Here is a 27570-nt window from a genome sequence, read left to right on the forward strand (position 1 = left end):
ACGAATCTCATAAAAAACCGGCGCTGCCCAGTCAGTCGGCGGCCACACAGGGAGAGATGTTTCCTAGCAATTTCTTCTCCCCTCATTCCCTACACTTTCAACACAAAAGCCGTTTGGTACATACAGAACTGTTCAATTCTTCCCTCTTCCTCAATCATCCACGCCTCCGTCATAACTGTACTCTCTTCCGGTCAAGTATGTCTGCGTCTCTTGATTTCCTTCTTCTCTCACAACTTCCCACCTCAGTATGCAATACATCTGACACATGTTTCCAAACATTGATTCTCCATTATTATTATTATGCTTACCATTTTTGTTATCACCGAACTGATGACGCTATAGTGTTTGCTATCGACGTTGTATTCTCTCCTTGTATTCCCACGATACTTGAATAGCTTCTTCTTCGTTTCGTTTAGTTTCACACGGACCACTCAAATCTTCTTATTTTTCATTATTTTCAGTTTTTCCATATGGATTCAACACATCCTCCAGAACCCCATCCCAATCTAGGAGAGTTCGAAGATCCAGTCGACGGATATGCTGATGATGATTTGTTAACTCCCGATGATCTAAGTGGTTAATGCATTATCACACTGATATGATTTTCAAATTGTTTATTTTTCAGTCAATGTCACTGGAATGACACCATCTCGATCTTTTTTGGAGACGGAAGAGTTTGAAACCGAATTGGGCGGCCTGGATGAACCATTCGAAGACATTTTCAATGATATATCCGCACATGAAATAATCCAAGTAATTGCCGACGGCGATCGAGTTGGAAGGCCCATTGTTGTCGTCTATGCCTATCGTCTTCCTTCAAATAAAGAAATCGACCATAGTCGTCTTCTCCAATACTTGACACAAATTATAGACAAGGTATGTAATTTTATATTTGAATATCCAAAATAAATTGCAAATAAGGAACCGAAAAAATATATTGGGTCAAAGTTAAAAGTAGGAGGGATCTTCAAATACGGATTTTACGATAGTTATTGTCTTCAGATTGTGGACCAAGACTACACGATTGTATATTTCCACTATGGTCTCCGGAGTCACAACAAACCGCCCGTTCGGTGGTTGTTCCAGGCTTACAAACAACTGGATCGAAGGTAAAATTCGAACTTCTTTCACAAACTAAACGAAACGGAGAAATAATAAAAAACTCGCGAACCGGTTGGTTTTGCAGATTCAAAAAGAACCTGAAGGCGTTGTATGTAGTGCATCCGACACGATTCATCCGCATTATCTTTTCGCTGTTCAAAGGTTTCATATCGAGCAAATTTGAGAACAAATTCCACTATGTAATGTGTATCGACGAACTGGAAAACGCGCTTTCTGTTTCAAGGTAACTTTCAGTTTGTTTTCAAGAATTATAGTAAGTTTTTTTTCAGATTAAACCTTCCAAGTCCGATTCGTGATCATGATAAAACATTCTCAAATCAGGTCAGCCGTCCAGAGACTCCACCCTCACAACCCCTACCAACACAACAGTTTGGAGTTCCCCTAGAATTGTGAGTCATTCATTAAACATTGAAAAAATTCAAAATTTTATTCGACCGAAAAAAAAGTTGTATGCGAATCTAGTTCTGTCATTGTCCAGTTTGAACGGTGGCTTTTCCTATGTTGGTGGAACGGAGCTGGAAATTAAAGAAAGCTGAAATTAAAGAAAAAAACATGAAATTACATCGGCTGTGAATTCCAAGGTTCTTTTTGTTTCCGAGGCGTCACTTGGGTTGACATGAGCTATGAACATAGTCTTCGAAGATCCAGCACCCAAATAATCACGAAGCAAAATGGTCAGCTTGCTCTCGCGCCAGGGGACATGTGGCATTTTTGTCTTCTGAGCACGAATACATTTTTTCAAAGTGCTCAAGCTCTGATTGATCTTTGTTAGTTCGGTGAACTGTTTTCCTTGTGCTCCAGACTCTTTTGCTCGCTCCGAACCAGCTAGATCCACTAAGTTCAGGCAACACTTGACGGTTTCTCCAGATTTGTGAACTCCGTCAATATTAATTTGGAAAATGGCATGAGAGCGAGAAGAGTGTTGGTTGCAAGCTGTAGTAGCTACGGATCTTTGAGAGTCGGCTAATTCAAGAAGGTCGGTCACATCTGCCATATCATTGATTGGAATTTTCTTCGAGCCAACTGTAGTAGTCTGTTTCATCTGGAAAATAGGAAAATAGAATAGGGCTCAAATTATCAGAAATCTTTAATCACCTCCAACTTCTTCTTATCATCCAATAAATCGAAAACTTCCTCGTTGTATACTTCAATGAAACTCGCATCGAAGTTGTAAGTCCAACCAATTACAGCCAGTTCTTTCATAGACTGTTCCAGCAGGAACTGTATGGCACGTGGAATGACTCCTTTTTTCTCATCACCTGACTCTCCTCTCATGGTGTAGGTCTTTCCACTTGACGTTGGACCATAAGCGATCAAGCTCACATTCTTTCCATGAAGAGCACACAGAATGAGTTCTTTGATATCATCGAACACTTCTGGTTGATTTGCACCAGGTTGGAAGACATTTTCAAATGCGAAAACATTTGAGAAATTGTTCTGAAAATTCCACAAATGATTCAAAAATGACAGTTGGATTCTCAAACCTGCTGAAACTTGACTTCATTCTGGCTAGTTATTTGGAAGTTGAAAGATGGATCCTTTTTGAAGTCACGGACACGAATAACCACTCGGATTTGGCCACGAAGATCAACGACTTCATCATTGAGTTTTCGAATCAACTCATCCTTTTTCTGCATTTCTTCTTGGAAAATAGCTACCAGTTTCTGTGGTTTAGTACTCAATTCCAGAATCTTCTTGTTTTGTCTTTTGATCTCTTCTTTTTGGGCCATATTCATTTCAGTTGTTCGTTCCAATTCAGATCTGACTCTTTCCAATTCAACAGTTAGTTTTGAAACCGTTTCGTGGTCTGTTTTCGCGTTCGATACATCGAGACTAGAAGCAGATTGAAAAATAGCTGATTGCCGACGGAAAACTTTCTCTCGATGCTTCAAAGCATGCAGTTGATGCTCCAAACTTGGTATCACTGCCGTCTTTTTAGTGAGCTGCTCGATCTGGCTAACTAAATCGTTGGGATTGCGAAAGTTGTCTGAAAAAATTTTTTTGGAGATTTCAGACCATTTTTGTACCCTACCCTGCATATTCTTGACACCGTTCATTTTGCCTCAATTTTTAAAATTGATTAATTGTGGAAATTTATCGGAAATAACTCTGAAAGATTTCAAAGCCACACTCTTGCCAATAGAGAAAAAAATGAAACGCGAATTTTAAACAATTTTAGCACTTCGTCACCCAAATGTTTTTCAGCATTCTCTCGCACTGTGGTGGAAGCATCCCTCCAATTGTTGACCAACTCATTGAATTCTTGGAAACACACGCTCTCACAATGGAAGGAGTGTTCCGGAAAAGTGCCAATATTGGAAGCATCAAACGGTTACAAGATAGAATCAACAAAGGTATAGCAAGTTCTGTCAAATGACCTACATAAATTTCATTTTTTAGGAGAGAAAATTGACTTTGAAAACGATCCAGAATACAAAGACAATGTGCACGTGGCTTCCCTTCATGCATCAGTTTTGCTGAAAACTTTCTTCCGAAGTCTAGGAGAGCCTCTTACTACCAATAGACTTTATCCGAAACTGGCTGCCTTATCAGGTATAACTTTAACTTCAAGGAAACAAATAAAAATCAAATTTCAGAAATTTCGAAAGCTGAAAAGAGCGCAGCTGTCAAAGAATTCGTGAAGCTTCTACCACGGGATAACTACATCCTTTTGAAAACGGTCATCAAGTTTCTCACTAAGGTTGCTGGAAACAGCAAAGTGAATCTAATGACTGCCAACAACCTAAGTGTGGTTTTCGGACCAAATTTAACATGGCCTACTGATCAAGAAGTTCCAATATCCCAACTCAATAATCTTAACAACTTCTGCTACAAGCTTATTGTAGATTATGATTCAGTATTCGATCACTAATGTGCTCAGCTTTTGTACTTTGTCTTTGCATTTTTCAGCCTGTTTAATTGTACTTTTTACTTCAAATCATAATTTATTCTACAGCATCCGTATTAAATCATTTTAAACAAACGCAGTTGACGATCACAACAAGATAGTTCAATATAGATAACTGAAGATGTTCTTCAGAAATTTACTTCTTCTCGGACTTGACGATGAGTGGTCCGACGTTGTCTCCAGTCTCTTTGTTGTGCTTTCCATGAGATCCATCGCAGTATGGCCACTTCTCGCTCTTCCAGCATCTGCAGAACGCCTTCTTCTCTCCGATGTCCTCAATATCAACAGTGTCAGCGACCTTGTTCGAATCGAGTTGAATTTTGTAGTTGCAACGAGCACTACGTTGTCCCAACTTGTATCCAACCTAGAAAACGTGTTTTTAAAGGTTCAAATCCAAGAAGAAAATAGGGTTTCCATTCGAGGGGCAATTCACCCGACCGCACCCGCCCGGGGGGCCATTAAAAATTAGATAAAAATTCACACGTAAATAATCGCGGGGGGTCGCGGGGGGCCGTGGGTGGTAGCCCCCCGGCGAGTGGCGGGTGGCTCTTTTTTCCACCCGCCCAAATGGAAACCATAGAGCACGGTCTCCCCAGCTCCCAAAATGAACTGCAAGCCTTTTTCTCAGCGGAGCGCGGCGAAAATTTTTTTTTGAAAAATTTTGCACTGAAAAGCCGGTTTTTAGCGAAATTTCCTCATTTTTTGACAATTTTTTGTCCATAGAAATTGTTCACGTAAAATATAATTCACGTAAAATATAAAATTTTCACGAAAATATTATTTTTCTGGAAATTTGTAAAAAAGAAATCCGGCCACTCAACACTTTTAAAAAATAAAAAATGTCACGCAAAAAGTGAAAAAATCGCGTAAAAATTGAAAAATTGAGTGGCACCCCTCAACTCATATAGCGCCTCGATCTCTTTCATTTTTTGTCGGAACTAGCTGCTTTTGTTCTCAAAATGTGTGTTTTAGCCTGTTTCACAATTTCTATGGACGAAAAATTGTCGAAAAATGAGAAAATTTTGCTGAAAACCGGCTTTTCAGCGCAAAATTTTTCAAAAAAAAATTTTCGCCGCGCGCAGCCGCACTCCGCTGAGAAAAAGGCTTGCAGTTCGTTTTGGGAGCTGGGGAGACCGTGTAGAGGAAAATTTACAATGTATCCGATAAGAGCTCCTCCAGCAAGAACAGCGACAGTTGACGCGACGCAACGTCCAGAGATTTGGGTTGGGCACGACATTTTCCCTGGAAAATGTTTTGGTTGGAGTGTAGAGAATAGGGAAAAAGGCAAGTGAAGAAAATTAATTTAAGTTTCGTTGGTAAAATTGTCAAATTAAGTACCCAGATCTCCAACAGAACAGTGTTCTGGTGTGGACAAGCAACAATGATCTTGAATGAGCGAAAGAATACAGAAACCAGAGATGGTCATTTTGTAAATTAAGGCGTTGTTGCGAGTAGAAAATGAACATTTAATACTATCGATTACAATGGGCAGCCACTCGATAACCGTGAAAACCAGGGCAACTAAAATGTTGTGATTGCTGACCGTTGGAAGTGAAAAGTGACGCCTAAGTCAGGGCGACCGCATTTGTATTTTGTATTTGTATCTATTACGTGAATAATACGTGGAAGAATAAAAAGAAAAAAGAATGAAAAAGAGAATAAATATACAAAAAGGGACATGGCCGCATGGAAATCAGTGTCAATAGATGAGTTGGAGACGAAGAGAATAGAGGGAGATAAGAAAAAAATTGACACAAAATACAAAGCCCGTGAGAAACGGAGCACAGAAAATACAAGTCAAATTTTTCAAACTTTTATTATGAACACTCTTTCCACCTAGAAATTCTCGCATAGGTTAAGGTTGGAAAACAAAAAAAAAGAAAGGATACGATAAAACTATCCGATTTTGACAACGAACGGAGCAGTAATATGAAAAAGGCATCTGCACTGGGTTCACACGCGTTGTTTAACAGAGAACAGAGAAAACATCGAAAAGACAAGAACCAGAAAAAAACAATCAAAAAACTAATCACTACAATTTACGAGACCTAACCTATATGTGAGAGAAACTTTGGAAAAGAAAAAGAAAGTTGAGGATATGAAAGTTCATTTTTGAAGTGATGACAATCAGCTCGAATGACCTCCTTCGAAAGATAGCATAAATTTGAAAAGCTCGTAAACGGACCAGGAGAGAGCAGTAGCCGGAACCTGAATAACAACAAATATGATTACTTGTTTCCGCTGTGAACAATTACCTGGAATATAACCCTAGCTTGCAATCCACATGAGAATCCAGCCATTCCCCTCTGTGAATAAATTGTCCGTACTGCATCCGAGATTCCACGATAGCGGTACCTTGCCTGCAACTCATCCTTTCTGATTATAGTAATAAGACTGTAGCTAAAAACTCACTTTTAAGAAAATCCGCCTATTCGACGGATCTGCCTCTGCTGCTTGTTGTGTATTCAGAACAGTTTTCACACAATCCATCGGCGTCGTCACCGCAGCTGCTAAACCTCCAGCAAGCCCTCCAGCGATTAAATGTGACTTCGGATCATATTTATGCTCAGGGTTGAGCACCTGCTGCCAAAATTCGTATCCCATGAAGTGAATTGCTTGGAAGGGGACGTTCATTGCCAGCTGTGTTGTGTAGCTTCTGTAGAAAGCAGCGAATCCTTCACGGTTGTAAACACATCGTGCGCATTCTAGGGAAGATCCATACGGCGAGTAAGCCATCTGCATTCTCTGTTTCACCACTTCAGCTGGATTCATGACTGCGTCGTGGATAAGTGTTGCAACAACTCCAGAAGCTCCATACGCCAATGTGTGTTCGTGTCCAGCTGTGTTTCCAGTTAAAAATGATTTCATCTTTTCGTAAACTGTGAAATAGAGAGCATGTGCTGGCATGGATCCAGCCGCGACTGCGTTAACTCCACGAAGAGGCCGGAGCCATCCTTCTCGTTTTACGATACTCATCAGAGAGTGAACTGGAGTTGGGCATTTCGTTTCAGACACGGACATAGCGACTGCATTCTAGTTTTAACTGAATCGAAAGGAAACATCACACAATGTTCGACAGCACCAGCAAGTGCTCCAGCAGCCAGATGAACCTGAAGCTGACTTTGTGATTAACCAAATTTTCAAATTAAACGAATCGGTTCGCTACTTACCGGAATACTGTGCGTTGGAAGTGATTCGTATTCATCTTCTCCACCACCACCCATTTTTGCCCAGAGCTGAAATCAATCTAAAACTCAGTTTTAAAACTATTTAAAGTATTTAGGAAAGTAACTTCAATAAGATATGAGTTCATCAACTCGAATTCAACAAAGAAAAATTACGAAACTTGAAATTGAATTCATTGAACAGAACAAGGGAAAAATCAACAAAAATGTTTAAATAACAAACTCGGGAGAGGGGAGAATCTTCATGAAAAATTGATGAATGTTGGAAGTAGAAAAAGTATACGCTTAGCAGTAAAGGATTACAAAGGAGGGTTAGGAAGTCGCCTAAAGACGGCTGGCCACTTTTCTCCATCATTTCGAGTCACTTTTTGTCCTTCTTCAGTGCTCTCATACAGCATCGCTACAACTGGATCTGCTTTCATTTCATCATCACTCAGACGCTCGAACAGCGGGTGCTCATTGAGATGTTTGACCATCCAATCATGCAAATCTTTGACATCGGTAATTGTATAAATGAGCCCTGAAAACCATTGCAATAGAACTTGTGGAACCGAAGTAAGAGATCTTTGGCCAAACAAATATCAGCAATTTCGCCGCCTGGACGTTTGTGCGAGAACTCAGAGTATGTAGCAGGAGAAGTAGAAAGGAGAGAACAGGTTTTTTTTTTTCAATTTTCCTGGCATAGATCACTCGTGCTCTTTATTTTTTGACCCACATGGAACGGATTGCCAACTACTTTTTGAGACCATCGTCTAGGAGAAATGAAGATAGGAGCCTACGTGAGAATCAGAATATTTTCGGAGACGTAGTGGGTTTTCACGCATCAAAAAGAGATCATGATTCATCGAAAGTTAGCGAAAATGATTCGCCAATGAAATGGCGCACACTGCAACCACGCGGTGAGGATGATAAAGACAGTGACAGGGAGAATTAGGTAGGTAGAGATACGTTTCTTATCAGCGAAAATTGTCCCTACCTGCACTAGTGACTTATGATCAGTGGTACAATCAAGGTCATCTTAGGAGAGTGTTCTTCGAAACTAATCTTACCTTGTTCTCGAAGTACATAAGCGTATTCAGACACCAACGTTGGAGTGATGATTCTCCATTTATGTTTCTTATTTTTGAAATGAGGATCTGGGAAAAGGAAGAACATTTTGGATAGCTGTCCTTTGCGGAAGTAATTTGGCATGTACTTCATGGCGTTCGACCGGAGAACGGCGATGTTTCTGTAGTGGCCGGCACCTTCGTGATGTTTCCGAAGTGCTTGAATTTTTTCGTTGACATAATCGGATACTTTCACTCGGATCTCCATTCCGATCATTAGAGTTTCTGGAAACATTGGAGACAATCTCATCAGAAGTCCACCGTATCCGCAACCAATGTCTGCGAACTCGACTTGACGCCCGGCAGCGTAATCACCGTACTGCTTCGACCAATCCATGCTGAAATTTTACGATTCAGATTAAATCGGAATGTACAATCAACTTACTGATCTGGAGTTAATGGATATTCGATGTCATGATCCGAGTGTGGGTTAGAGTGAGCACGCTGCCTAAAACGTTTGTAGTTCAGCATTCATTACGTGAAAGAAACGAAATATCACCTGTAATGTTTCTTTTGTGGCAAACCAGGGACCGTTTCACAGGTTGGCTTGTTGTCTAACTCCATTTCAGAATTCACCGGGTCTACATCCATGTTTAACACTGTAAATTTATAAATTACGATCATGTATAGTTAAAATATGCGAAAACGAACGGAGATTTTTCTGAAACCAGGAAACAAAAGAGCTCAAGAGCTTCAAAATGGACTTCGAGGAAATTAAAATAAAAAACGAAAAAAAACTCGAAATGTGTCAAGCCCGACTCGAACTGTGTCAACGGGCACAAGTTTTGCGCCACCGCGCCGAAGTGAAATGTCTGCATCTCCTAGGATTCACACAGTGTCTCTCATCTCCAAACAATTCTCAGTGCTTCTTTTACAACAAAAAATACCAGAAGAAACAGGACAAACCACAGCTGTTGTTGTGAATATATATGTTTCTCAGCCACGCACTCTTCCTCTTTTCCTTTATTCTGTCACTTATAACTTTCACCGTCCCTCTGGACTGAACACCTATTTTTCTTTTTTTAATTTTTTTTACATTTCAGAGTGCAAATGCGTTGATCTACTGGCAAAACCTACTTAAAATGAGAACCTCACACTGCATAATACGGAGTTTTTCTCCAAAAAGACTTATCCTATTCGTTGTCGCCTCTACACTTATTTATGTGATGCTGCTCAGGAATTCCACCCTGAACGACGAAAGGAGGTTGGTTCAATTTTGATTTCTATCAAAGTTACTGAACATTTAATAGTGTCCAGGATAGCAGCAACTGAAGAACAAGTCCGTTCTGTGGACGTGGTACAACAATCGAAAAATATCGGAGTAGCAGAAAGGGAACATGATATAAAAGATCCCGTTGAACTTGAAATCGCCCGCCAAACTCTAACATTTTTAAATATGGAAGATGCTGTTACAAAACCGAAACCACATGTGAAGATGTAAGTTTTCCAGCACGAATATGTCTAATTTTTAATTTCTGAAGTGCACAAGAAGATGGTTCCTGCCCAGCAGTTGAAAGAATACCAGATCTTCAAGGAGCTCTTCCACAAGCAACACTTTTGATTCAAAATCTACAAGAAGGGGAAGTCCACGCAGTTCATCCAGAACTAGGTCCTGGAGGTTCTTGGAAACCCAATGATTGCCAAGCAAGGGATAAAATAGCAGTGATTATCCCATATCGAGATCGTCAAACCCATTTGACTCGGTTAATCGACTTCTTGATTCCGATTCTACAAAGGCAACGGTTGGACTTTCGGTTCATTGTTACGGAACAAGTAAGCGTACAGTTTTTTTTCGCCCTCTCAATAAACTGTTTCCAGTACGGTAACGACTTGTTCAACAAAGGTCGCATCATGAATGCTGCATTTATTTTCGCTGAAAGCCTTGGAGTGGATTGTGTCGTGTTTCACGATGTCGACATGTTTCCACAAGACGATCGGAATCCATACTCGTGCCCACCAGGACCACGACATCTTGGTGCTTTTGTCAGCAATCTTGGTTACCAGCTATGGTACAAGGAGATTGTTGGAGGAGTGCTAGCTGTATCGATGGCTGATTATCGAGCAGTCAACGGCTACTCAAATCAATTCTGGGCGTGGGGTGGTGAAGACGATGACATGGGACAACGGATATTATCACTGAATTATACGATAGAAAGGCCCAATCCTGAAACTGGCAGATATTCTATGCTGAAGCATGTGAAAAGAAAAAGAACAGCTCCCAAATTAATGTGAGTTTTTGTTCCCATGGTTTCCAGATCTTTATTAGTTTGAAAAAAAAACTTATTTTTCAGTTATAAACTCCTCGGTAATAGTGCAAATCGAGTAGCATATGACGGTTTGAACGAGACCGACAAATGGACCATTAGAAAGGTACACCATAAATTTCCAGTAATTTCATCTCCATAACTATATTTTCAGGTCACAACACGGCCTCTATACTATCATCTTTATGTGGATGTTGGTCCAGTGCCCGAAGAATGGCGAGCCAAAGCATAATGCACATAACTAATCTTCAAACTTTACATCCGCGACAACCACACACATTTTTCCTTGCCGCTTTCCTCTATGTCTTCCCTTTCCTTTCTCTCAACATGGGTTCCTATTCTTTGTTTCATTTCCGATAGCATAATCGTTCTTCCTACTTCCAACGTAAAAAAAACGAATCTCCTGTCAATTTTCAAATTCTTTATATTCAGCCGGCTAGTCAACGAGTCTCAATTCGGTAACTGTGCTCCTCTTGTGGGTGAACCTGCATTTGTGTATATGAAAAATAAATATCTTTAAAAGTGCAACACTATTTCTTAATCAAGTTATCAATGAATTGTTTCTTGTTTGCAGCATCTCTCCTGCTTTTGGAGCAACGAACACTTCTTTTCCTCGCTCACAAATTCGGTTTTCGAACAGAAATTGCTTTCGAGGGATGCATGGCACGGACCCCAGCGACACTTGTCGACTGTCTGAAAAATTTCGCATGCTAATTTTTAGGTTCATTAATTACCTACAGTACTATTCGACATGCGACAACAGAGTTCATGCTTCTTCAGGAATCCACATTTCTCCCATTTGACCAAGTAGAATTCGTCAGGGCATTGGCCAGTTGTCAGCATCGAGTGACAGTTCGTATAGGTACATGATGTTAAATCATACTGAAATAGGACACAGTATTACCGTGATTTCAAAAAAAAATCAGAACTATGGAAGAGAAACGCCGGTTGCCGTGGCTGAAGACCTTCGGCGACGGGCAACGGCGTTTCTCCACAGGTTTCTCCACAGCCCCGATTTTTGTATCGAAATAATAGTCCGGTGCAAGTTAGATTCAAAAATTACCATGGAATTGTCTGCTGAGCAGACAGCAGAAACGAAAATCAAAAGAAATAGGAACATCGAGAAGAATGATTTTCGAAGAGAAAGAGAAGAGAAAAATGGGGGTTGTGATAGGAAAAAAAATAAGAAATGGCTTTTCTGATAATTCGATTAGGCTAACTTTTTATGATCATGGGAGAGCCACCCTCTCCTCTACAAAGGATGACTCATGGAAATCTGAAAAAAGCTATTCCAGGGATACTGTAGCAAGAATGTGAATAACAGAGATGTCCGTATTCCGGATTCCGTGCTTTTTTTTATTTCGGAATCAGTGAAATATATTTTTGTCTGGATTCCCTATTCCGGATTCTGCGAGATTTACATTCCGGATTCCGGGTTTTGTTTTTGGAATTTTTCTGTCCATCGGAGACATGAAAAATTCGCATTCCGCATTTTTTTTTCGGATTCCGTATTCCGGAAAATTATTTATTCCGTATTCTGTTCCTTAATAGAATCATTTCGGACATCTCTGGTGAATAGAAAAATAGAAAAGAAAAGAAAAAAGCCATATTCTGAATTGGAACATTTATGGTTGTGTAGCAGAGAATAATACGTAATCAGCTAAATTTCATCTTCCCGTATTCCACTCCAATTTTTTGTTTTCGAGTTATCTGAAAATATGAATTGTAGGTTATTCTCCGAGGCTAAAAGATGTTCTCACCCAGACCGGCGACTAGCCATCTCGATGTGTGGAGTGATCCATGGTAGTCCGAGGCAATCATTCGAAGATGGACGTTGCTTCGCATCGAACGTCATCATAGCCTCAAAGGAAGAGATGCACGAAGAAGAGAGATAAACAGAGTCTGGTATCACGTATTGACGATTTCTTTGTAGTTCGACAATAACGTTGTTCGGTTTCTTCTCATCAAACGGCATACGGTTGGTGACCATCACGAATCCAACAACACCAAGGGACCAGACATCCGACAAGAATGGATTGTAGCCAATGCCACGAAGCAATTCAGGTGCCGAGTAGGATTTGGATCCACAGAATGTCAGTGACAACGTCTGATTGTCGACCTGACGAACGAATCCGAAATCGGAGAGTTTGACGCAGTTGTCGAAGAGAATGATGTTCTCGAGTTTAATATCACGGTGAGCAATTTGTTTCTAAAATTGTTGAAGTTCTAAATGTTCAAAATTTCAGAAGACGTACAGAATGCATGTACTGTAATCCACGCATTAGTTGAGACATGAATTGACCAGCCCTGCGTTCATCAATCCCTCCATTATCCTGGACATAGCGAAGCTGAAAACTTTTTCGAATTTTCTAATAAAATATTTCCGGATTACTGTACCAAGTCTCCCTGACTACCGTATTCCATAGTCAAGAAAATCATATTCTGAGCCTCGTATTGAGCATGAAGACTGACCAAATACGGATTTTTGAGCTTACGCCAGCAACTGATCTCACGAGGCAAAAACTTATTCTTCACATCAGAAGTCAACTCCAGAACATCGATTGCCTTGACGGCGAACTGAATTCATATTACTTTTTGGAAAATGTTTTTTTAACATTGCACTGACGAGTCGGTTATTGTTCCTGTCCACTGCTTTGTACACTTTACTGTACTTGCCACGTCCCAATTTTATCGTGGTGTCCAATTCCATACCTTTTCGTTCGAATGCTTGACGGAAGTCTTCGATGACGTAACGTTTAGCCTGAATTGGAAAAATAAAAATTCTGACCATTCTAAGTCTTCAACTACCCCATCAGGTCTTTTGCGAAGAGAAGACGATGGATGTGGAGTGCTTCTGGGTGGCATATACGAAGTTTTCGGTTGGGTGCCAGGATGTCTAGAAGTGGACATTGCCGAGTGACGAGTGTACATTGAGCCAACGGATTCTGAATTTACCTAAAATTTCTAGAGACTTCAGAATCTCAATCCTACGCATTGGTTGAGAAGATGGCTCTCGAGAAGACCATGTTCCTCGTGTTTCTTGACTCGTCATCGTTGGATGAGAAATGATCAGTTGAACTCTGGATATGGAATTGAATTCTGATGCGAACGACGAAGAAGTGAGATGATGATAAATCGTTTGTATTTGACCGGGATTTACGTGTATGCCAGAACAGGAAATTTCCACCGAGCAATCCCATTTTGGCACGTGCTTTGGGTCGGCGTGGATTTGCAATTTCGGGAAAAAAAAGAAAATGGGGAACCAGTGAAATTTTGGTGAATCAGAAATACAATTTTTGAAAAACGAAAAAAGGTTGCAAGTGAACAAATGCACAGGGTGGGGTGAAAAAGGCACAATTATAAAACTAGAATCACTGAACAAGACCCTCCAAGTTCTCATCTGAATCATGAGTTTGCATCTCATCCATAATGTAGTCAATATCGTGAAGAATTGAACGAACTTGATGAGGGGAAGCATGAAATTGTTGAGCAACCAGTGAAGTGATTTCAGATACAGTAATACACTGACCACCAATCAACACTTCCACATCACGTCCACGATATGGCTGGCGAGCGAAGATCTGAAATTTTTTCTGGAATTCATTTGAGATGTAGCCTGAATAAGTACCGTATTGAACCAACTGTTCATGTAGCTGATCAGAATGATATTCAGAATTGTTCCCCACAAAAGATACGTTGTAACTTTACTGAATCTCTCAAATGTGTCAATTTCTGGAACTTTGTCTCCAAAACCGACGGCAGCGAAACTGATGAAGCTGTAATATGATGAAATTGATTTCTAGATTATCAGAATATTCTCACCTAAAATAACAATCATCAATGGAATAGGCTTCTCCTGAATGTGGGATAAAGAGAAATCCGATTGCAAATGTCAAGAAGTACAGTAATGCAATAACGAAACCAGGCATATCTTTATCGTTGACCAGCTCACTGTCTGTCTTTTGCTGAAATTAGAAGTCTATAATTTTCAAAACCAATGAAAATGATGCTACCGAGCTTAAACATCCTTTTGCTTTCCAATAGAATTTGGTTAAGTATTTTCCGAAATTTCCAAGAGTTACAACAAGAAGTGGGATTCCGATAATAGAGAAGAAAATGGAGAAAATTCTCGATTTTGTGGTTTGTGGATACTGGTTACCGTATCCAATCGTGGAAATGGTGATGAACTCGAAGAAGATAACTTCGTAGAATGATTGTTCAGCAAGAACTGGGTCAATCTTTCGAAACACTACTGCTCCAATAATCATGAAGGCGGTAAGAGTGAACACGATAATTGCTTGCGGAGCAATCCGTGCGAGGAGTTTCTGTAAAAAAATGTAAAAGGGATCTCAGACGGGGAAAGTTAATCTTCACAACGCTTCAGTAGCAGAACTGGATATCACATCACCGATTCCTTCTCGCGCGAGAATTGAACTCGCACAGCTTTGAGCGACACGCAAACATGCGCGCCACTCGACCACGCAGGCAGTCGGTAAACCGAAGGAGACTGCGATTATAAAGGGAGTCTGCGAGTGAGTGTCTCGTTGGGGGAAAGAGGACTAGGACTAACCTGCATACTGCTTTTCTTCTGCATTCTAGAAGTATTGAAATTCCTAGAATGGATTGTGAATCGAGGAAAATTGAGAACAGCCGGTGCCAGATGTTGATGGTGTCAGGATGGACTGAAGGAAAATGTTGAAAATCAATGAGTGATTGGAAATGGGAAAGAGACGCAGAAACTGGAAAGAGGAAAAAGGAAAAACAAACCGTGGGCCGGCTGTCTGTCTGAATACGAAAATAGACACAGAAGTAGAGGATGGAAAAGGGACACAAAGTATTTGAAAGTACCTTTCCAATTTACGACCCTATTTTACAGCAAACGCATATGTGTGCGCGTGTCCTGTCCGCTCTCTTGTCCAATTCGTTATGATGAGCGAAAGCGAGAAAATCTGTGATAGAAAAAAAAAGAAGAAAAGAATGGGTGAGAGAACTGTGTTTATTGGGAAAGAGGGACAAATTGATTCAATGATTTTTAGTTTGAGATGAAATGGAAAAAAAAGAACATGAGAACGAGAAATCGATTTAAAAAATTAGTTGAGGCAATCGGTGGACTCTCCGGAGAAGGATCCAGCCAAGTTGAGCTCTCCAATGTCGAATGTTCTCTCGGCGGTTTCTCCTTCGCTGATGAAGCTCTTTGGAATCTTGATTTTCAGCTTCTTGTAGCAGACCTGTTAATGCCTCTGTTGAAGTACTGTAGCAGATTGAAGAATAACATTTCTGTTGATTTTTATATCTATTTTATATCAAACCGCTTCCGGTAAATCTATATCTTATCTAATTGTGGCTTCGAATGATGTCACAAGTGGCCTATTTTCGAGAGAACATAAAATAACATCTCTGGGGTTACAGTAATCCAGTCAGTTTCCTACTTTTCTTATAATCAAAAAATATTCTGCACGAGACCTTTTTGAGAAGGAGGTCCCCGAAAGTGTTCCTGTATTATTGAAGCTTGCAAACCCAAAAACTTGTAACTCACCCCCTTGTAGTTGCACTTGTGGTAGATGTTAACATGTGGGTCAATAGCAGTCAATTCCTTCTTGTTTCCGGCAAGACTGAAAGATCCCTTAACATCAGTGGATCGCTCATCGAGAAGTTTGTCGAGAACTGAAACTCATTCTTTTTTGAATGAGTCAAAGAATTCCAACTCACGGATCTCTTTCTCATACAACTTCACTTTGATGTTCTCAGCTGGAGATCCATTGCAGGTGACTTTTCCAGTGACTCGAACCGATTGAACGGATCCGATGAATGGAAGAGAGGAAGCGGTGGAAACGAAAAGAGCAACAAGAATTAGTTGATGCATTCTGAAGAAGATGTGAAATTCGAATTTTAACTATGTATATATACGGAAGAAAAACCAACGGAAGTGATGTTTCATGACACTATATTTCATATCTTTATGAGTCACAGTTCCAACGTATTATACTTTTATCAAAAGGGTTATTGACCACTGTATGGTATGGGAAGTGGAAATGAATGAATGAAAAAAGAAGACGTCAGTCTAACCACCTCCCACTGCCACAACTTTTTTTTCTCCATCTTTTCAAATAGTTTTGATATCAAAACTACCAAAAAGACTACGGAATCCAAAGAGACCTAGAATTCGATTCAGTTACACCTTCTTGTTTTGGGCAAGGTCAACAAAATGATAAGTGGACAAAAAGAAGCCAAGGTTTTTTTTGTTGTGTTTCATGGTCAGATTGAGCGGGAAGTCGTTTCATTGATAGACTAAAAAGTCAAAGAAGTGAGAAAAAAGGTTTTGGAAATAGTGACATATGGAAAGCGAAAAAAACTGATTGAAAACAATTATCCGGTTGGTTGTAATTGTTGGATGGGCAATTATCTGGATATGCGGGTTGGGATCGAGAGTTTGAGAAATCAGAATACGATTTTGTAAACAAAAATTTAGGCATTGGAATAAACTTTCCAAATATTGGAACTAGAGTTATATTGTAACAGTTGCGTGCCTGCGGCCAAATTTTATACGAAGGCCACCATTTTACAGAAGTACAGTTTTTAGTTTTTGAGTGTAGATAACAAGGAAGTACAAGAAGAACCATTCACTTTTCAAAACCATTTTCAAAGAGAGTTCAATGATGTTTATGGGTTGTACTCAATTGGCAAGTTCTTGCGGCGAACCATTCCGTCTCCTTGGAACCACTCACGACGGAATTGCTTGGCGGCACCGTCTGGGGTGTTGGTCCATTCAACGGTGATACGGTCATTGTTGGTGTCCTGAAAATAAGAAGGATGACATTCATCTATCCAGCAAGTGTACCTCTTGTCCGAAGGCGAAAGCATCGCAAGAGACGGCGAGGAGAACAGCCTCCTTTGGGTCGAGAACTCCACATGGTGGATCGACTCCAAGACGTTTCATGTTGGTGGTCTTGATACCGTATCCAATGCGACGGGCGGACGAGTTGATCACCTTGATGTGGTAGGTGTGTTTGTCGTCGTAAGGGGCATTGAAGACGATCTTGGCGTTGGGTTGGGTTTGGATATCTCCTGGTGGGACGGATTGGGCCATGGCGATTTGGATTGAGTTGAACTCGATGAGGATACTGTACAAAACGATCTGCTTATATACTCTCATATCTTATCAGATCTTTCGATCTTTGTTCTAGATCTCTCAGCTGATAAGAGAAAAAAGTTTGAGGGCTCACGGAAAGAGTATAAATTATGTTACGAGAAAAAAAAATTTGAAAATTGATTTTTTTATGGTGAAACATATTTTTGATTAGCTGTATCTATGTATCTGATCTTAGCGGTTTTTGAATATTAAACTTCTGAGAACCTCTGCGATTCTTCTGAACTTCTGAACTTCAATAATTTCTCAAATTTCGGTTTTTCCAATTTCCTTTTTAAATTTTTGGTTTTTCCAATTATGAACTGGGAATTTCTCAATTTCCAAATTTCTAAATTTGAGAATTTGAGAATTTTTGAGTTTTTGGATTTCCATATTTTGAATATCTCAATATCTAGATTTTTGAGATTCTGATTTATTCGCTGAATCTATTAATTTCTGATAATCCGAGTTTTCCAATTATGCAACTTTCAAGTAATTGAATTTCCAATTTTTCGAGTTTTCGGATATCCGAATTTTGGAATTTCTAAATTTCTGGAACTCCGGAATTCGGAAACTTTGAATTTTAAAAATTTTGAAATTCTAATTTTTGACGGTTGAATTTCCAGCTTTTTGAATTTGAGAGCTATAAATCGCACCTCTTTAAATTTCTGAAAATTCCCACTTCCGAATTTTAGAAGTTGAAAATTTGAGAACTCTGAGTTTTTGAGTTTATGAGTTTTTGAATTTCAGACTCTAGAATATGAAATTTTATAATTTTTTTTAGAATACAAGGTATTGCATCTATGTAGTTGGTTTTGGAGTCGAACTGTAGTATTTCTTTTCCGGACAAACTTCACATTGGAAGTTTCAGTAAATAAAAAAATAGCTGGAATATCGGAAATTCGACGTTTCAGAGTTAAAAAAAAACATAGAAGTTCAGAGAACTTATAAACTTTTTATGAATTCAATAATTCTGGAATTTTGAAAAATAATACAGATATTGGGAAATTGAGAAATTCTTTAATTTAGAAGTTTGGAAATTCCAAAATTCTGGGTTCGGAAACTTCAAAATTTCAAAAGCTTTAAATTTAAGAACACCTCGAAGTTTAGAAGTGCGGTGGAGTCCCAGAGGTTCCGAGAAGTTCAGTATTCGAAAATTCAGAGTTTCAGAATTTCGGAACTTTTTATCATTTATTTATTTATTTATTTATTTACGATTGCAAGAATCGTGGAAAAAAAGGAAAAAAACATTAAAATACATGATAAGCAGATTCCAAATGAACAAATAATGAATTCTAGTGAGAGGAAATGTAAAATACTAAAATGAACTAGAACTAGAGTGACCATTAAAAAGAAATAGGGAGAGGAGAATAATACATGTCAAGCATAAATGAACATAGAATAATACATAGAATAGAGGACAGAGAGTAGGGCCAGAAAATTGAGCAATTGCTCAGCAGTAGCTAAATCATTTTACTAAGCGCCCTATTGACGAAAAAGTGTTGCCTAATTTTTGTTTTAGCTATTTTCCATTTGTACCTTGTTTTTGATCTTGTTCGGTTATTTGTGGACACTTGGAAAAAGTCAGTCTGGTTTAGACCCACTTTTCCTAACATTATTTTAGATATCAGTTTTTTATCAATTGTTTGTAGCCTGTGTTCCAGAGAGGAGGACCATAAAGGAGGTTACAGGTTAGAGGATGTTAGAGGAGGTTATAAAGGAGGTTACATTCATTAACAATTTCAATCAGGAATATGTGAAACATGATAAGGTGAAAGTAAACAATACAGGTCCACATCAAAAAAGATACAGCTAATCAAAAAATATGGCTCAATCCGTCCCGCCAGGAGACATCCAAACCCAACCAAACGCCAAGATCGTCTTCAATGCTCCATACGACGACAAGCACACCTACCACATCAAGGTGATCAACTCGTCCTCCCGTCGTATTGGATACGGTATCAAGACCACCAACATGAAACGTCTTGGAGTCGATCCACCATGTGGAGTTCTCGACCCAAAGAAGGCTGTTCTCCTCGCCGTCTCTTGCGATGCTTTCGCCTTCGGACAGGAAGTACACTTGCTTTCATAGATGAATGTCAACCTTCTTATTTTCAGGACACAAACAATGACCGTATCACCGTTGAATGGACCAACACCCCAGACGGTGCCGCCAAGCAATTCCGTCGTGAGTGGTTCCAAGGAGACGGAATGGTCCGCCGCAAGAACTTGCCAATTGAGTACAACCCATAAACATCATTGAACTCTCTTTGAAAATGGTCTTGCTAGTAAACGGTTTCAATGTTTTAAAAAAGTCTTATTGTTTGACACACTGTGAACATTAGAAAATCTGAAAAAAAACTTTTGAATAAACTTATGACTCAAAATTAGAGACCAGTACTTTGTGATGAATGGCTTTTAAATTAATGATTGTGGGAAAATTGTTTATCTTTCTAAAACTTTTCCGGACATTTTTTTCGAGAAAGAAAAGTTGAAAAAGTGAAATTCCACTTTATTTTGAATATACCCCATCAAGCTTCAAGTTCGAATTAATTATATTTTAGAAGTTTTTTTCCTGAAAGTAATAACACATCAGTGTACTTTATGAACACATTATCTATATATTTTCATTCTATTGTTCTTCTTTTTTCCTTTTTGATGTGTTCATTTGTTATGCTGTAAAGTCTATCTTCGCAAAGCTTCAAGATTCTAATCTTGGTTGAACAAGCTGCTGCTTCTGTTGTTACAGCGAGAAATATAAAAAAACCCGGTATTCGAGGTTTACACTGTGCCTCGTTTCATCCGTCAGTACATAACCAACACGATTTAGCGACGTCTTCTTCTTATTTGAAAAGTTTTTTTTTCTCATCATGAACTTTTTCATTTTACCCGCTACTTTCCTGTTTCTTCTTCTTATTGGATATTCTACTGCTCAAAATGGAGGAATCGCCAGAATGCAAGAACTGAGAACGAAAATTGATCCTATCAGAAGCTTCGATCTACCAGAAGAAGCACCGAGAGCTAGAATCATTTCAACTGATTTTTTGAGTAGAAGCAGCAGAAAAATGAAGGTTTTCAAGGTGATTCCGATTATTTTCTCAACGTGTTCATCCGTTCTTTTTTTCAGGACAACTCTCGCCAGGAAGATTTCAGAAGATGGAAACTTGACGAATTGTCTGAGAGAGATATGAGATCCAGCAAAGAAGTCAAAAGTTCCGCTCGTTCACCATTTGGATCCAGCAGTGGAAGTGCGGAAAAGGAGGAGAACATCGGAGAATTTTTCCCATCAAGACGATTCCTCAGATTGTAATTCATCTTCTTTCTTTCTAAATATTTTTATGTCTGTACAAATAAATAAACTCAGGGACAAAAATTATATTTTTATCACATAAATATCAAACTACAGGTTTTAATAAAATAATTATAGTAGACAGCCAGGCAATTTGCGAAAATGCAAAGAAAAATATTTTACAGTTAATTATTTACATTTTGGACCGGGTCAACCAATGATCGGCTTGTGGTTTCCTCTCTGAGTCTGTCGATATGAGGGCGTTGATAACAGTTGGTCCGTCGGTCTTTTGGAAAGCCTTCTCAAGGGCAGCCTTAATTTCTGGAACTGTTCTGACAACGGCTCCAGCACCACCGAAAGCCTTGCACATCTCTTCATAACGGCATTCTGCAGTCAGTGAAAGTACTGGAAGAGCAAGGGTACGATCTCCTTCGATGGCTTTGTCGTCTTCTGGAAGGAGTCCACGGTAGATTCCAGAGTTGTTGATGATGACAGTGACCACTGGAAGATTGTATCGGGCAATGGTTTCGAGTTCCATAGCTGAGAATCCAAAAGCACTGTCTCCTTGAACTACTAGAACTTTGGTTTTTGGTGAATGGTCTCTTGCCCAGAGAGCGGCGGCCAGTGCGAATCCTTGTCCAACTCCCATTGTTCCGAAGGTTCCAGCATCGAGACGACGTTTAGGAAGACGAGATGGCATCATGGTACGGCCAATATCCATAGTGTTAGCTCCCTCGTTGACTACGATTACGTCGTTGTTGGCAAGGAATTCACGAATCTGCAATTAAGAATCTCTAGAGACCTGTTTGTCTCTAATAAACGCTTACTGGTTGGTATGCAGCATAGTAGTTCAATGGAGTTGAATGATCATCAACCAATTTTTCAACAGCATTTCTATTCTTCTCAGCATTCTCTCTGAGCTTCTTGAACCATTCAGTTGACTCATCATATGTCCACTCTCCAAGTCTTGGTGTCAATTCGGCTAATGTTTCTCCAATATCTCCCAAAAGTGGAACCTCAGTCTTCACATTCTGGTGGAACTCTTCTGGGCAAAGATCAATTTGAACAACTTTGACATCCTTCTGGAATCTTGGAGGAAGTCCGAAGTGAAGAATCCAATTCAGGCGAGCTCCGATAAGGAAGACGGTATCTGCTTCTCTGAGAGCCAATGATCTGGCTTGTCCAATGAATCTTGGATGAAGATCAGAAGCAACTCCTTTTCCTCCTGGAGTTGCAAGCCATGGAAGTTTGGATTTTGTCAAAAATTGTTGAACTTGGGTGGCTCCACGCTCTGACCAGGCAGCTCCTTTTCCGACAATCACCAATGGCTTCTTAGCACTCTTCAATGTATTGATGGCCTTTTCGATTTCAGCAATTGGAGGAATGGATACTGGTGGTGGAAGTGGGACGGCTTCTGGGAAATTGATATCTTCTTCTGTGCTTGTCAACACAAGATTTCCAGGAAGATCTACGTAAACTGCTCCTGGTCTTCCATACATTGCACAGCGAACAGCCTTCTCGATATGGGCAGGAATGGTATGAAGACTGGTTGGTCTACTAACATGTTTGCAAGAGTTTCTGACAGACTCTTGTTGGCTCCATTCTTGGAATGCTCCACGGTTTTCGAGATCCACGTCAGCAGTTCCTCCAATGCAGATGACTGGCCAGCAGTTAACGGTTGCGTTGGCAAGACCTCCGATAGCGTGAAGGATTCCAGGACCAGAGACCACAAGGAGAGCAACAGGTTTACCAGTAAGGTATCCCATGGCTTGAGCAGCATATGCGGCCTGGAACAATTCTATTTATCTTCCCCTGTAATTCAACTCTGGATTCCCACCGCTTGCTCATTTCTACACCCGATGTATTTGATTCCGTGAGCCTGAGCAGCCATTCCAACTTCGATTACCGGGAATCCGACAACTCCAAACATGTATTCGACGCCCTGAAAAAATTCTTCAAATCAATATTGTCTTCTTATTCTCTTGAATGTTTCATGTCACCACTCATCACTGATAACGAAGAATTATTGCCTTACGCCTCGTGGTCATAAAACATAGGGCAAAGGGATAAAATTGAAATAACTTCTAGAAAATCAGCTCCGATTCAGAAAATTCAGATTTATGACGAGTGTGCGAACTATCATATTTCAGGTTCTGAACGAGTGGAATAAGAAAAATTATGTTTCCTTTGAATTTTAGTGTAAAAATTCTATTTCGTTAATTGAAAACAATACGATGATGTTTCTAGAACGATTCCAGAAATTGGTTTTGAATCATACCTGTGATTTAAGGGCAGCAGCAGTGATCGCGGCTCCATCCATGTTTGATCCGTCGTGCTTTCGAAGTTTCCTTGAATTTATGCGACTGTCTTTGGCCGAGTAGTCAGTGATCTGTCGGCACTGTTGCTTATCGATCATAGTGATAAGACCACGTTGTGGTGCGAGAGAGATTCGCGACCTTCGCACCATAAGAGACAGTGATCTACCTGAAAAGAAGTTAGTGATTTTTGAGAAGAGAACAGTAATTGGAGGGAAGTGAACTTTCATTCAGATAAACTTATTAAAAGGCATCTTCTAAAATTGCTTCTGACCTATAATTATTTTTCCCAGGTAACAGCTTCAAGCTGTTTTCAAACTTTTAAAGAAAACATTTTTAGAGGAGAAAAAAAAGTTTTTTTTTTAAATTTTTTATTTTAAAGAAAAAAAGCTCAAAGCTTCAAGGAGCTTCACTTACGTGAGGATGCATTAATATTCACAAGTGAAGTGGCAAGAAACCGTGTAGTAGACATCTGTAACTTTCTGTATGAATGAAGAAACAAATAGATCTGAGAAAATATAAACAGAGAATTTCTGATTTGAATGATCTTTCTGCCTCCTGTGTTACACTCTCTGCGTCTATGTATTCAACGAATTCAATACAATTCAACAGCAAAGATTACAACGATGACTAAATTTTTAGTGAAAAACGTCTTCAAAAAACGTCATCAGAATGATTTGGAACCTGAAGAAGCGTCCAATATCTAGATGGGTAAACATCTCCAATTGTTTATTGAACTCGAGTCAGAAACCGAGATGATTTATTGAAAGCTTTGACAGTACAGTAAAACCAGTAAAGAAATTCGAAGAGGTAGATGGTAGGCAAGATATACAAGAAATGCAAGAAAATGTTAGTCTTAAGTAGACAGCTATAGCTTAGTCTAAAAATGAAAAAAGTAAATCATGAATGAAAATATTGATTGTACAAACAACTGATAACATGTTGATCGGGTTGACCTATCTGAACGGTGCGAGTCATCAAAAGCTAAATTCTGATAGAGAAGAGGCATTGGTCAGCTTATCATGTGACTTGGATTCTTCTTCGTCTTCACTCGAGTCCTCTATTAAAATCAGATCGTCGTCGACCGGTGAATCCGCAGCCACTGAATCGTCTTCCTTCTTCGTCCGCTCTTCTTTCTCTCTCTTTTTCTTTTTCCCACATTCTTTTCCACTCAAGGCGTCTTCTTTCTCCGATTTTGGAAATTCTATCATTGCGGATCTGAAATATTTACAGAATGTTCAATCAGAAGGAGATACACTGACGCCGTACGTTTTCTTTTTTCCCTGCTCTAATCTTTTCACCTCTTTTGCCGGCACGTGAAACTGGATAGAAGGTCTATGTTCGGTTTCTCCTCCTTCTAGCCAACCAACAATCTTCCCAATACTGGAACTGCAGAATGTGAATACTGAAATAAAAATAAATGACTTAAAATTCGACATACGAATACTTACAAACCGGTTCATAACTAAAAAATGGTGTTCGAATTGTGCCGACCATCATAAGGAGGAATGCTGTCATCACAATTTGAGCAATTAATGGAGCACCATCATAGAGATCTCGGAAAAACCGATTGAAATGTTTTGCTGAACCTGAGATGAAGGCAAAGAATCCACTGGAGACGGTCTCGGAAAACACTTCGATGATGGATATCTCGTGAAAGATCGATATTGTTTGACTCTGCAATAATCTCTACTTTGAAAAGAAAATAAAGATATACTCACTTCAATGTATTTCAGACAATTCGATTTCTGTCTGTATTGAAACGGCGAAGTGAAAATTTCTAACATTCTGGACAAAACTCCTTCTGGTGCGCATGGATCCTGTGACGATTTTTGGAACTGTGCAAACTTTGCTGCTTCAGCTTCTTGATACTTTTTGCTGTAGCCAGAGTACATAGAAACCATAAGAATTGTTGAAAAAACTAGAATCCAAAAGTTTCGAGGCCTGACTATTGATCGAAGTACCACGATTGCAGCTGCAGGAAGAATGAAAAGGTTCAAGGTAAATATGAATGGCTGCAAGAACATGAGTGTATCTTGCCAAGTGGGATCAGACTCGGCTTGCTGAACTGTGAAAATATTTGAAAGAGCTGATCGTACAGCTTCTCTGTCTTCAGGAAAGTCGGCTTCATTGTCATTCAGATATTTAGAGAGAACTGACATGCTGTGTCCGGATATTTTGATTCTGTAATCCTAATATATGAAAGGAAATTTCGTTTTTCTGTAAACTCACTGGACTTCTCTTTGAATGGGACCTTCTAATTGGTAATCGACATGAATATCTTGTAGGAGTTGACGAAGAATCAAACGAAGACTCTGGTCAGGCTGTAACTATGTAAGGGGTTAGCAGTGTATTGAGCGAGCATTTTACTTTTTGTACAGGGGCTGGAACTGAAACCAATCCTTTGCCGGATGATTGCCGGTGATCAGAAGTTGGATCGTTGGGATCTCTCCATATTTCTGTCGGAACTTCTATATCTTCTGAAAAACTTTTTTCTTAAATTTTTATTATAGTACAATATGGGTACCTTGCGAATATACATGCTGGTGCAGAAATATTATTGTGATCCATAATATTTTCATCTGGAAAAAAACAAGTTTTGTGCTTGTTGTGTGAAAGGGAACGATCGGAAAAATGAAATAGAAAATCAGATGTTTACAAGGCAACTGACAATTCGATTTTGCGATAAAAACAGTCACAATCAGTTCGGTACTTTTAATGTTGCATTTTTATCAGTTTTTTTTTCTTGGCCAAACCAAGCTTGGTTCTTTTCGAAATTTGCCATTTTCCGCTCAATTTCGCAACAAATTTCGGAAGCCGAATTTAATTGAAGACTACGGTAGACATGCGGTGTTTGAACTATTGTCGTAGTTCATGTTGCCTGCAGACCCAAGCAATTTGCATTTTTCTCTCCACTTCTCCTCGTTTTCCACTCGATTTTTATCGAATTTCGAACACTTTCAGCGAAAATCAAGATGAAACTTTGGGACTCTCCATGTACTTCCTTCCCATATTCATTCGACGAGGTGGTCAGTGCTTTTTGGGACAGGTTAGTAGGCCAATCTCATGAACAGTTTGTGTACTCTGTAGACATGTAGATATCCAAACTCCCATGCGAAGCATATTCTGTCGGAAGATGTTCTTGAGCGTCAAATCACTGACAACACCATCGTTACAAAAAAATTGATTATCAAACAGGGTAAGTTATCTCTGGAATTCCTTCTAGAAAATAATGATCTCATTAGTTCAGGTAGTTCAATTCTCAAACGAGTGCCAAGATGGATTTCACGGATGACCGACATTCGAGTTGTTCCAGTTATTGAGGAAAGCGTATATGATAGAGTATCGAAGAAGCTTGTCACATACACGAGAAACGTTTCACATCTTTCCCTCTTCGAACTTCATGAGAGATGCGTTTATAAGCCATCAGAGGTCAGTTAACTTTGAATATAAACATCAAGATTTCATTAATCTTATAGGATCAGCACCATCCTGCACTTCTGACTGACGTACTTCGCAGCGTCACAGTCTCCATCGACTGTGGACGGATGAGCTCTGTCTACGAACAAGTTCTTCTTATGGGATTCAAAAAATCTATCAATAACACAACAAAAGGAATGTTTGAAAAGTTGGAGGAGAAGTTTGGTGTGAAGCATCTCGCGAATGAGAAGATGAAATTGATAAAGGAAAAAATCATAAAGTCCTCCTCAAATCTCGTTACGCATGTCAAGTGTGAAGAGGAAAACGATAAACATTGAAACTTGCAATTTATCACTTCGTGACATATTTTACTATCTCAACATTCACTTTTTTTCGACTGTTCTTGAAAAATCTCAAAATTTAGAGTTCCTGAATCTTCTGCACATTCTTCGCACCGGCATTTCATCTTTTATTGTTTACTAATCGTTCTTTTTAGTTCTAGTTCTTCAAATACCACTCTTGCTTGTTACCTGGATCTTCTGATAAATGTACATATTCTTCTTTTTATTATTTTTGTTTACGGTGTCTCTGGTTAATAGCCAGTCCTTATACTTATTGATGTTCACTGAATTGCATCATTTTGAAGCTTAACGTATTCAGAGCCCGGAGACAACAATCATCTTGTTTCCAAAAGCTCGATTGGTCACTGATTCTCGCTATGGCGAATACTATTAATCGGTAAGTGGCCAATGAAACGTTTATGGAACGCAACAGCTGTTCGTTCCTGCAAAAAACATTTATCATGAAGACTCCGAGTGCCAAAGAAAAGTACTTG

At 39.4% G+C, this 27570-nt stretch overlaps 14 protein-coding genes across 14 annotated transcripts; 5 read left to right on the top strand and 9 right to left on the bottom strand.

The window, feature by feature from the left end:
* Positions 1 to 470: 470 nt before the first annotated feature.
* Cbr-rga-1 lies at positions 471 to 3994 on the top strand (the record flags this gene model as incomplete). The annotated part of the gene is made up of 8 exons (XM_002631065.1): positions 471 to 576; positions 626 to 876; positions 1003 to 1109; positions 1187 to 1345; positions 1392 to 1511; positions 3328 to 3476; positions 3523 to 3675; positions 3720 to 3994. 8 exons carry the CDS (start codon positions 471 to 473, stop codon positions 3992 to 3994), a joined length of 1320 nt encoding a protein of 439 aa, XP_002631111.1.
* Positions 1590 to 3179, bottom strand: Cbr-klp-17 (the record flags this gene model as incomplete). The annotated part of the gene is made up of 5 exons (XM_002631066.1): positions 1590 to 1637; positions 1685 to 2164; positions 2218 to 2559; positions 2607 to 3109; positions 3155 to 3179. The coding sequence occupies 5 exons, from the start codon at positions 3177 to 3179 to the stop codon at positions 1590 to 1592; spliced, it is 1398 nt and encodes a 465-aa protein (XP_002631112.1).
* Positions 3995 to 4166: 172 nt separating the features above from the next.
* Positions 4167 to 5267, bottom strand: CBG02885 (the record flags this gene model as incomplete). Its single annotated transcript, XM_002631064.2, has 2 exons — positions 4167 to 4394; positions 5184 to 5267. The coding sequence occupies 2 exons, from the start codon at positions 5265 to 5267 to the stop codon at positions 4167 to 4169; spliced, it is 312 nt and encodes a 103-aa protein (XP_002631110.2).
* An 890-nt stretch (positions 5268 to 6157) lies between these two features.
* Positions 6158 to 7254, bottom strand: CBG02884 (the record flags this gene model as incomplete). Its single annotated transcript, XM_002631063.1, is given in 5 exon segments — positions 6158 to 6238; positions 6286 to 6390; positions 6443 to 7039; positions 7042 to 7140; positions 7201 to 7254. Coding segments are annotated over 5 exon segments (936 nt in total).
* Positions 7255 to 7514: 260 nt separating this feature from the next.
* CBG02883 lies at positions 7515 to 8912 on the bottom strand (the record flags this gene model as incomplete). Its single annotated transcript, XM_002631062.1, has 4 exons — positions 7515 to 7735; positions 8265 to 8659; positions 8707 to 8769; positions 8821 to 8912. 4 exons carry the CDS (start codon positions 8910 to 8912, stop codon positions 7515 to 7517), a joined length of 771 nt encoding a protein of 256 aa, XP_002631108.1.
* A 152-nt stretch (positions 8913 to 9064) lies between these two features.
* CBG02882 lies at positions 9065 to 10817 on the top strand (the record flags this gene model as incomplete). Its single annotated transcript, XM_045242371.1, has 6 exons — positions 9065 to 9237; positions 9579 to 9758; positions 9803 to 10094; positions 10140 to 10549; positions 10613 to 10691; positions 10740 to 10817. 6 exons carry the CDS (start codon positions 9065 to 9067, stop codon positions 10815 to 10817), a joined length of 1212 nt encoding a protein of 403 aa, XP_045092178.1.
* Positions 10818 to 11941: 1124 nt separating this feature from the next.
* Positions 11942 to 15161, bottom strand: Cbr-twk-5 (the record flags this gene model as incomplete). Its single annotated transcript, XM_045242372.1, is given in 11 exon segments — positions 11942 to 12040; positions 12483 to 12794; positions 12841 to 12933; positions 12983 to 13162; positions 13298 to 13530; positions 13577 to 13959; positions 14134 to 14201; positions 14214 to 14361; positions 14408 to 14550; positions 14599 to 14910; positions 15156 to 15161. The coding sequence occupies 11 exon segments, from the start codon at positions 15159 to 15161 to the stop codon at positions 11942 to 11944; spliced, it is 1977 nt and encodes a 658-aa protein (XP_045092179.1).
* A 514-nt stretch (positions 15162 to 15675) lies between these two features.
* Cbr-ttr-18 lies at positions 15676 to 16448 on the bottom strand (the record flags this gene model as incomplete). Its single annotated transcript, XM_002631058.1, has 3 exons — positions 15676 to 15813; positions 16122 to 16249; positions 16295 to 16448. The coding sequence occupies 3 exons, from the start codon at positions 16446 to 16448 to the stop codon at positions 15676 to 15678; spliced, it is 420 nt and encodes a 139-aa protein (XP_002631104.1).
* Positions 16449 to 17245: 797 nt separating this feature from the next.
* On the bottom strand, positions 17246 to 17672 carry CBG02877 (the record flags this gene model as incomplete). Its single annotated transcript, XM_002631057.1, has 2 exons — positions 17246 to 17380; positions 17424 to 17672. 2 exons carry the CDS (start codon positions 17670 to 17672, stop codon positions 17246 to 17248), a joined length of 384 nt encoding a protein of 127 aa, XP_002631103.1.
* A 1864-nt stretch (positions 17673 to 19536) lies between these two features.
* Positions 19537 to 19964, top strand: CBG02876 (the record flags this gene model as incomplete). The annotated part of the gene is made up of 2 exons (XM_002631056.1): positions 19537 to 19785; positions 19830 to 19964. The coding sequence occupies 2 exons, from the start codon at positions 19537 to 19539 to the stop codon at positions 19962 to 19964; spliced, it is 384 nt and encodes a 127-aa protein (XP_002631102.1).
* Positions 19965 to 20581: 617 nt separating this feature from the next.
* On the top strand, positions 20582 to 21021 carry CBG02875 (the record flags this gene model as incomplete). The annotated part of the gene is made up of 2 exons (XM_002631055.1): positions 20582 to 20791; positions 20839 to 21021. 2 exons carry the CDS (start codon positions 20582 to 20584, stop codon positions 21019 to 21021), a joined length of 393 nt encoding a protein of 130 aa, XP_002631101.1.
* A 172-nt stretch (positions 21022 to 21193) lies between these two features.
* Positions 21194 to 23787, bottom strand: CBG02874 (the record flags this gene model as incomplete). The annotated part of the gene is made up of 5 exons (XM_045242373.1): positions 21194 to 21778; positions 21822 to 22787; positions 22838 to 22942; positions 23279 to 23484; positions 23733 to 23787. 5 exons carry the CDS (start codon positions 23785 to 23787, stop codon positions 21194 to 21196), a joined length of 1917 nt encoding a protein of 638 aa, XP_045092180.1.
* A 505-nt stretch (positions 23788 to 24292) lies between these two features.
* On the bottom strand, positions 24293 to 25897 carry Cbr-ooc-3 (the record flags this gene model as incomplete). Its single annotated transcript, XM_045242374.1, has 6 exons — positions 24293 to 24533; positions 24585 to 24720; positions 24767 to 24992; positions 25037 to 25507; positions 25686 to 25795; positions 25843 to 25897. The coding sequence occupies 6 exons, from the start codon at positions 25895 to 25897 to the stop codon at positions 24293 to 24295; spliced, it is 1239 nt and encodes a 412-aa protein (XP_045092181.1).
* Positions 25898 to 26290: 393 nt separating this feature from the next.
* CBG25585 lies at positions 26291 to 27073 on the top strand (the record flags this gene model as incomplete). The annotated part of the gene is made up of 4 exons (XM_045242375.1): positions 26291 to 26364; positions 26414 to 26514; positions 26566 to 26747; positions 26795 to 27073. 4 exons carry the CDS (start codon positions 26291 to 26293, stop codon positions 27071 to 27073), a joined length of 636 nt encoding a protein of 211 aa, XP_045098124.1.
* Between the last annotated feature and the right edge of the window lie 497 nt (positions 27074 to 27570).

Source organism: Caenorhabditis briggsae (assembly GCF_000004555.2).
Source record: "Caenorhabditis briggsae complete genome, chrII, whole genome shotgun sequence".
NCBI lineage: Eukaryota > Metazoa > Nematoda > Chromadorea > Rhabditida > Rhabditidae > Caenorhabditis > Caenorhabditis briggsae.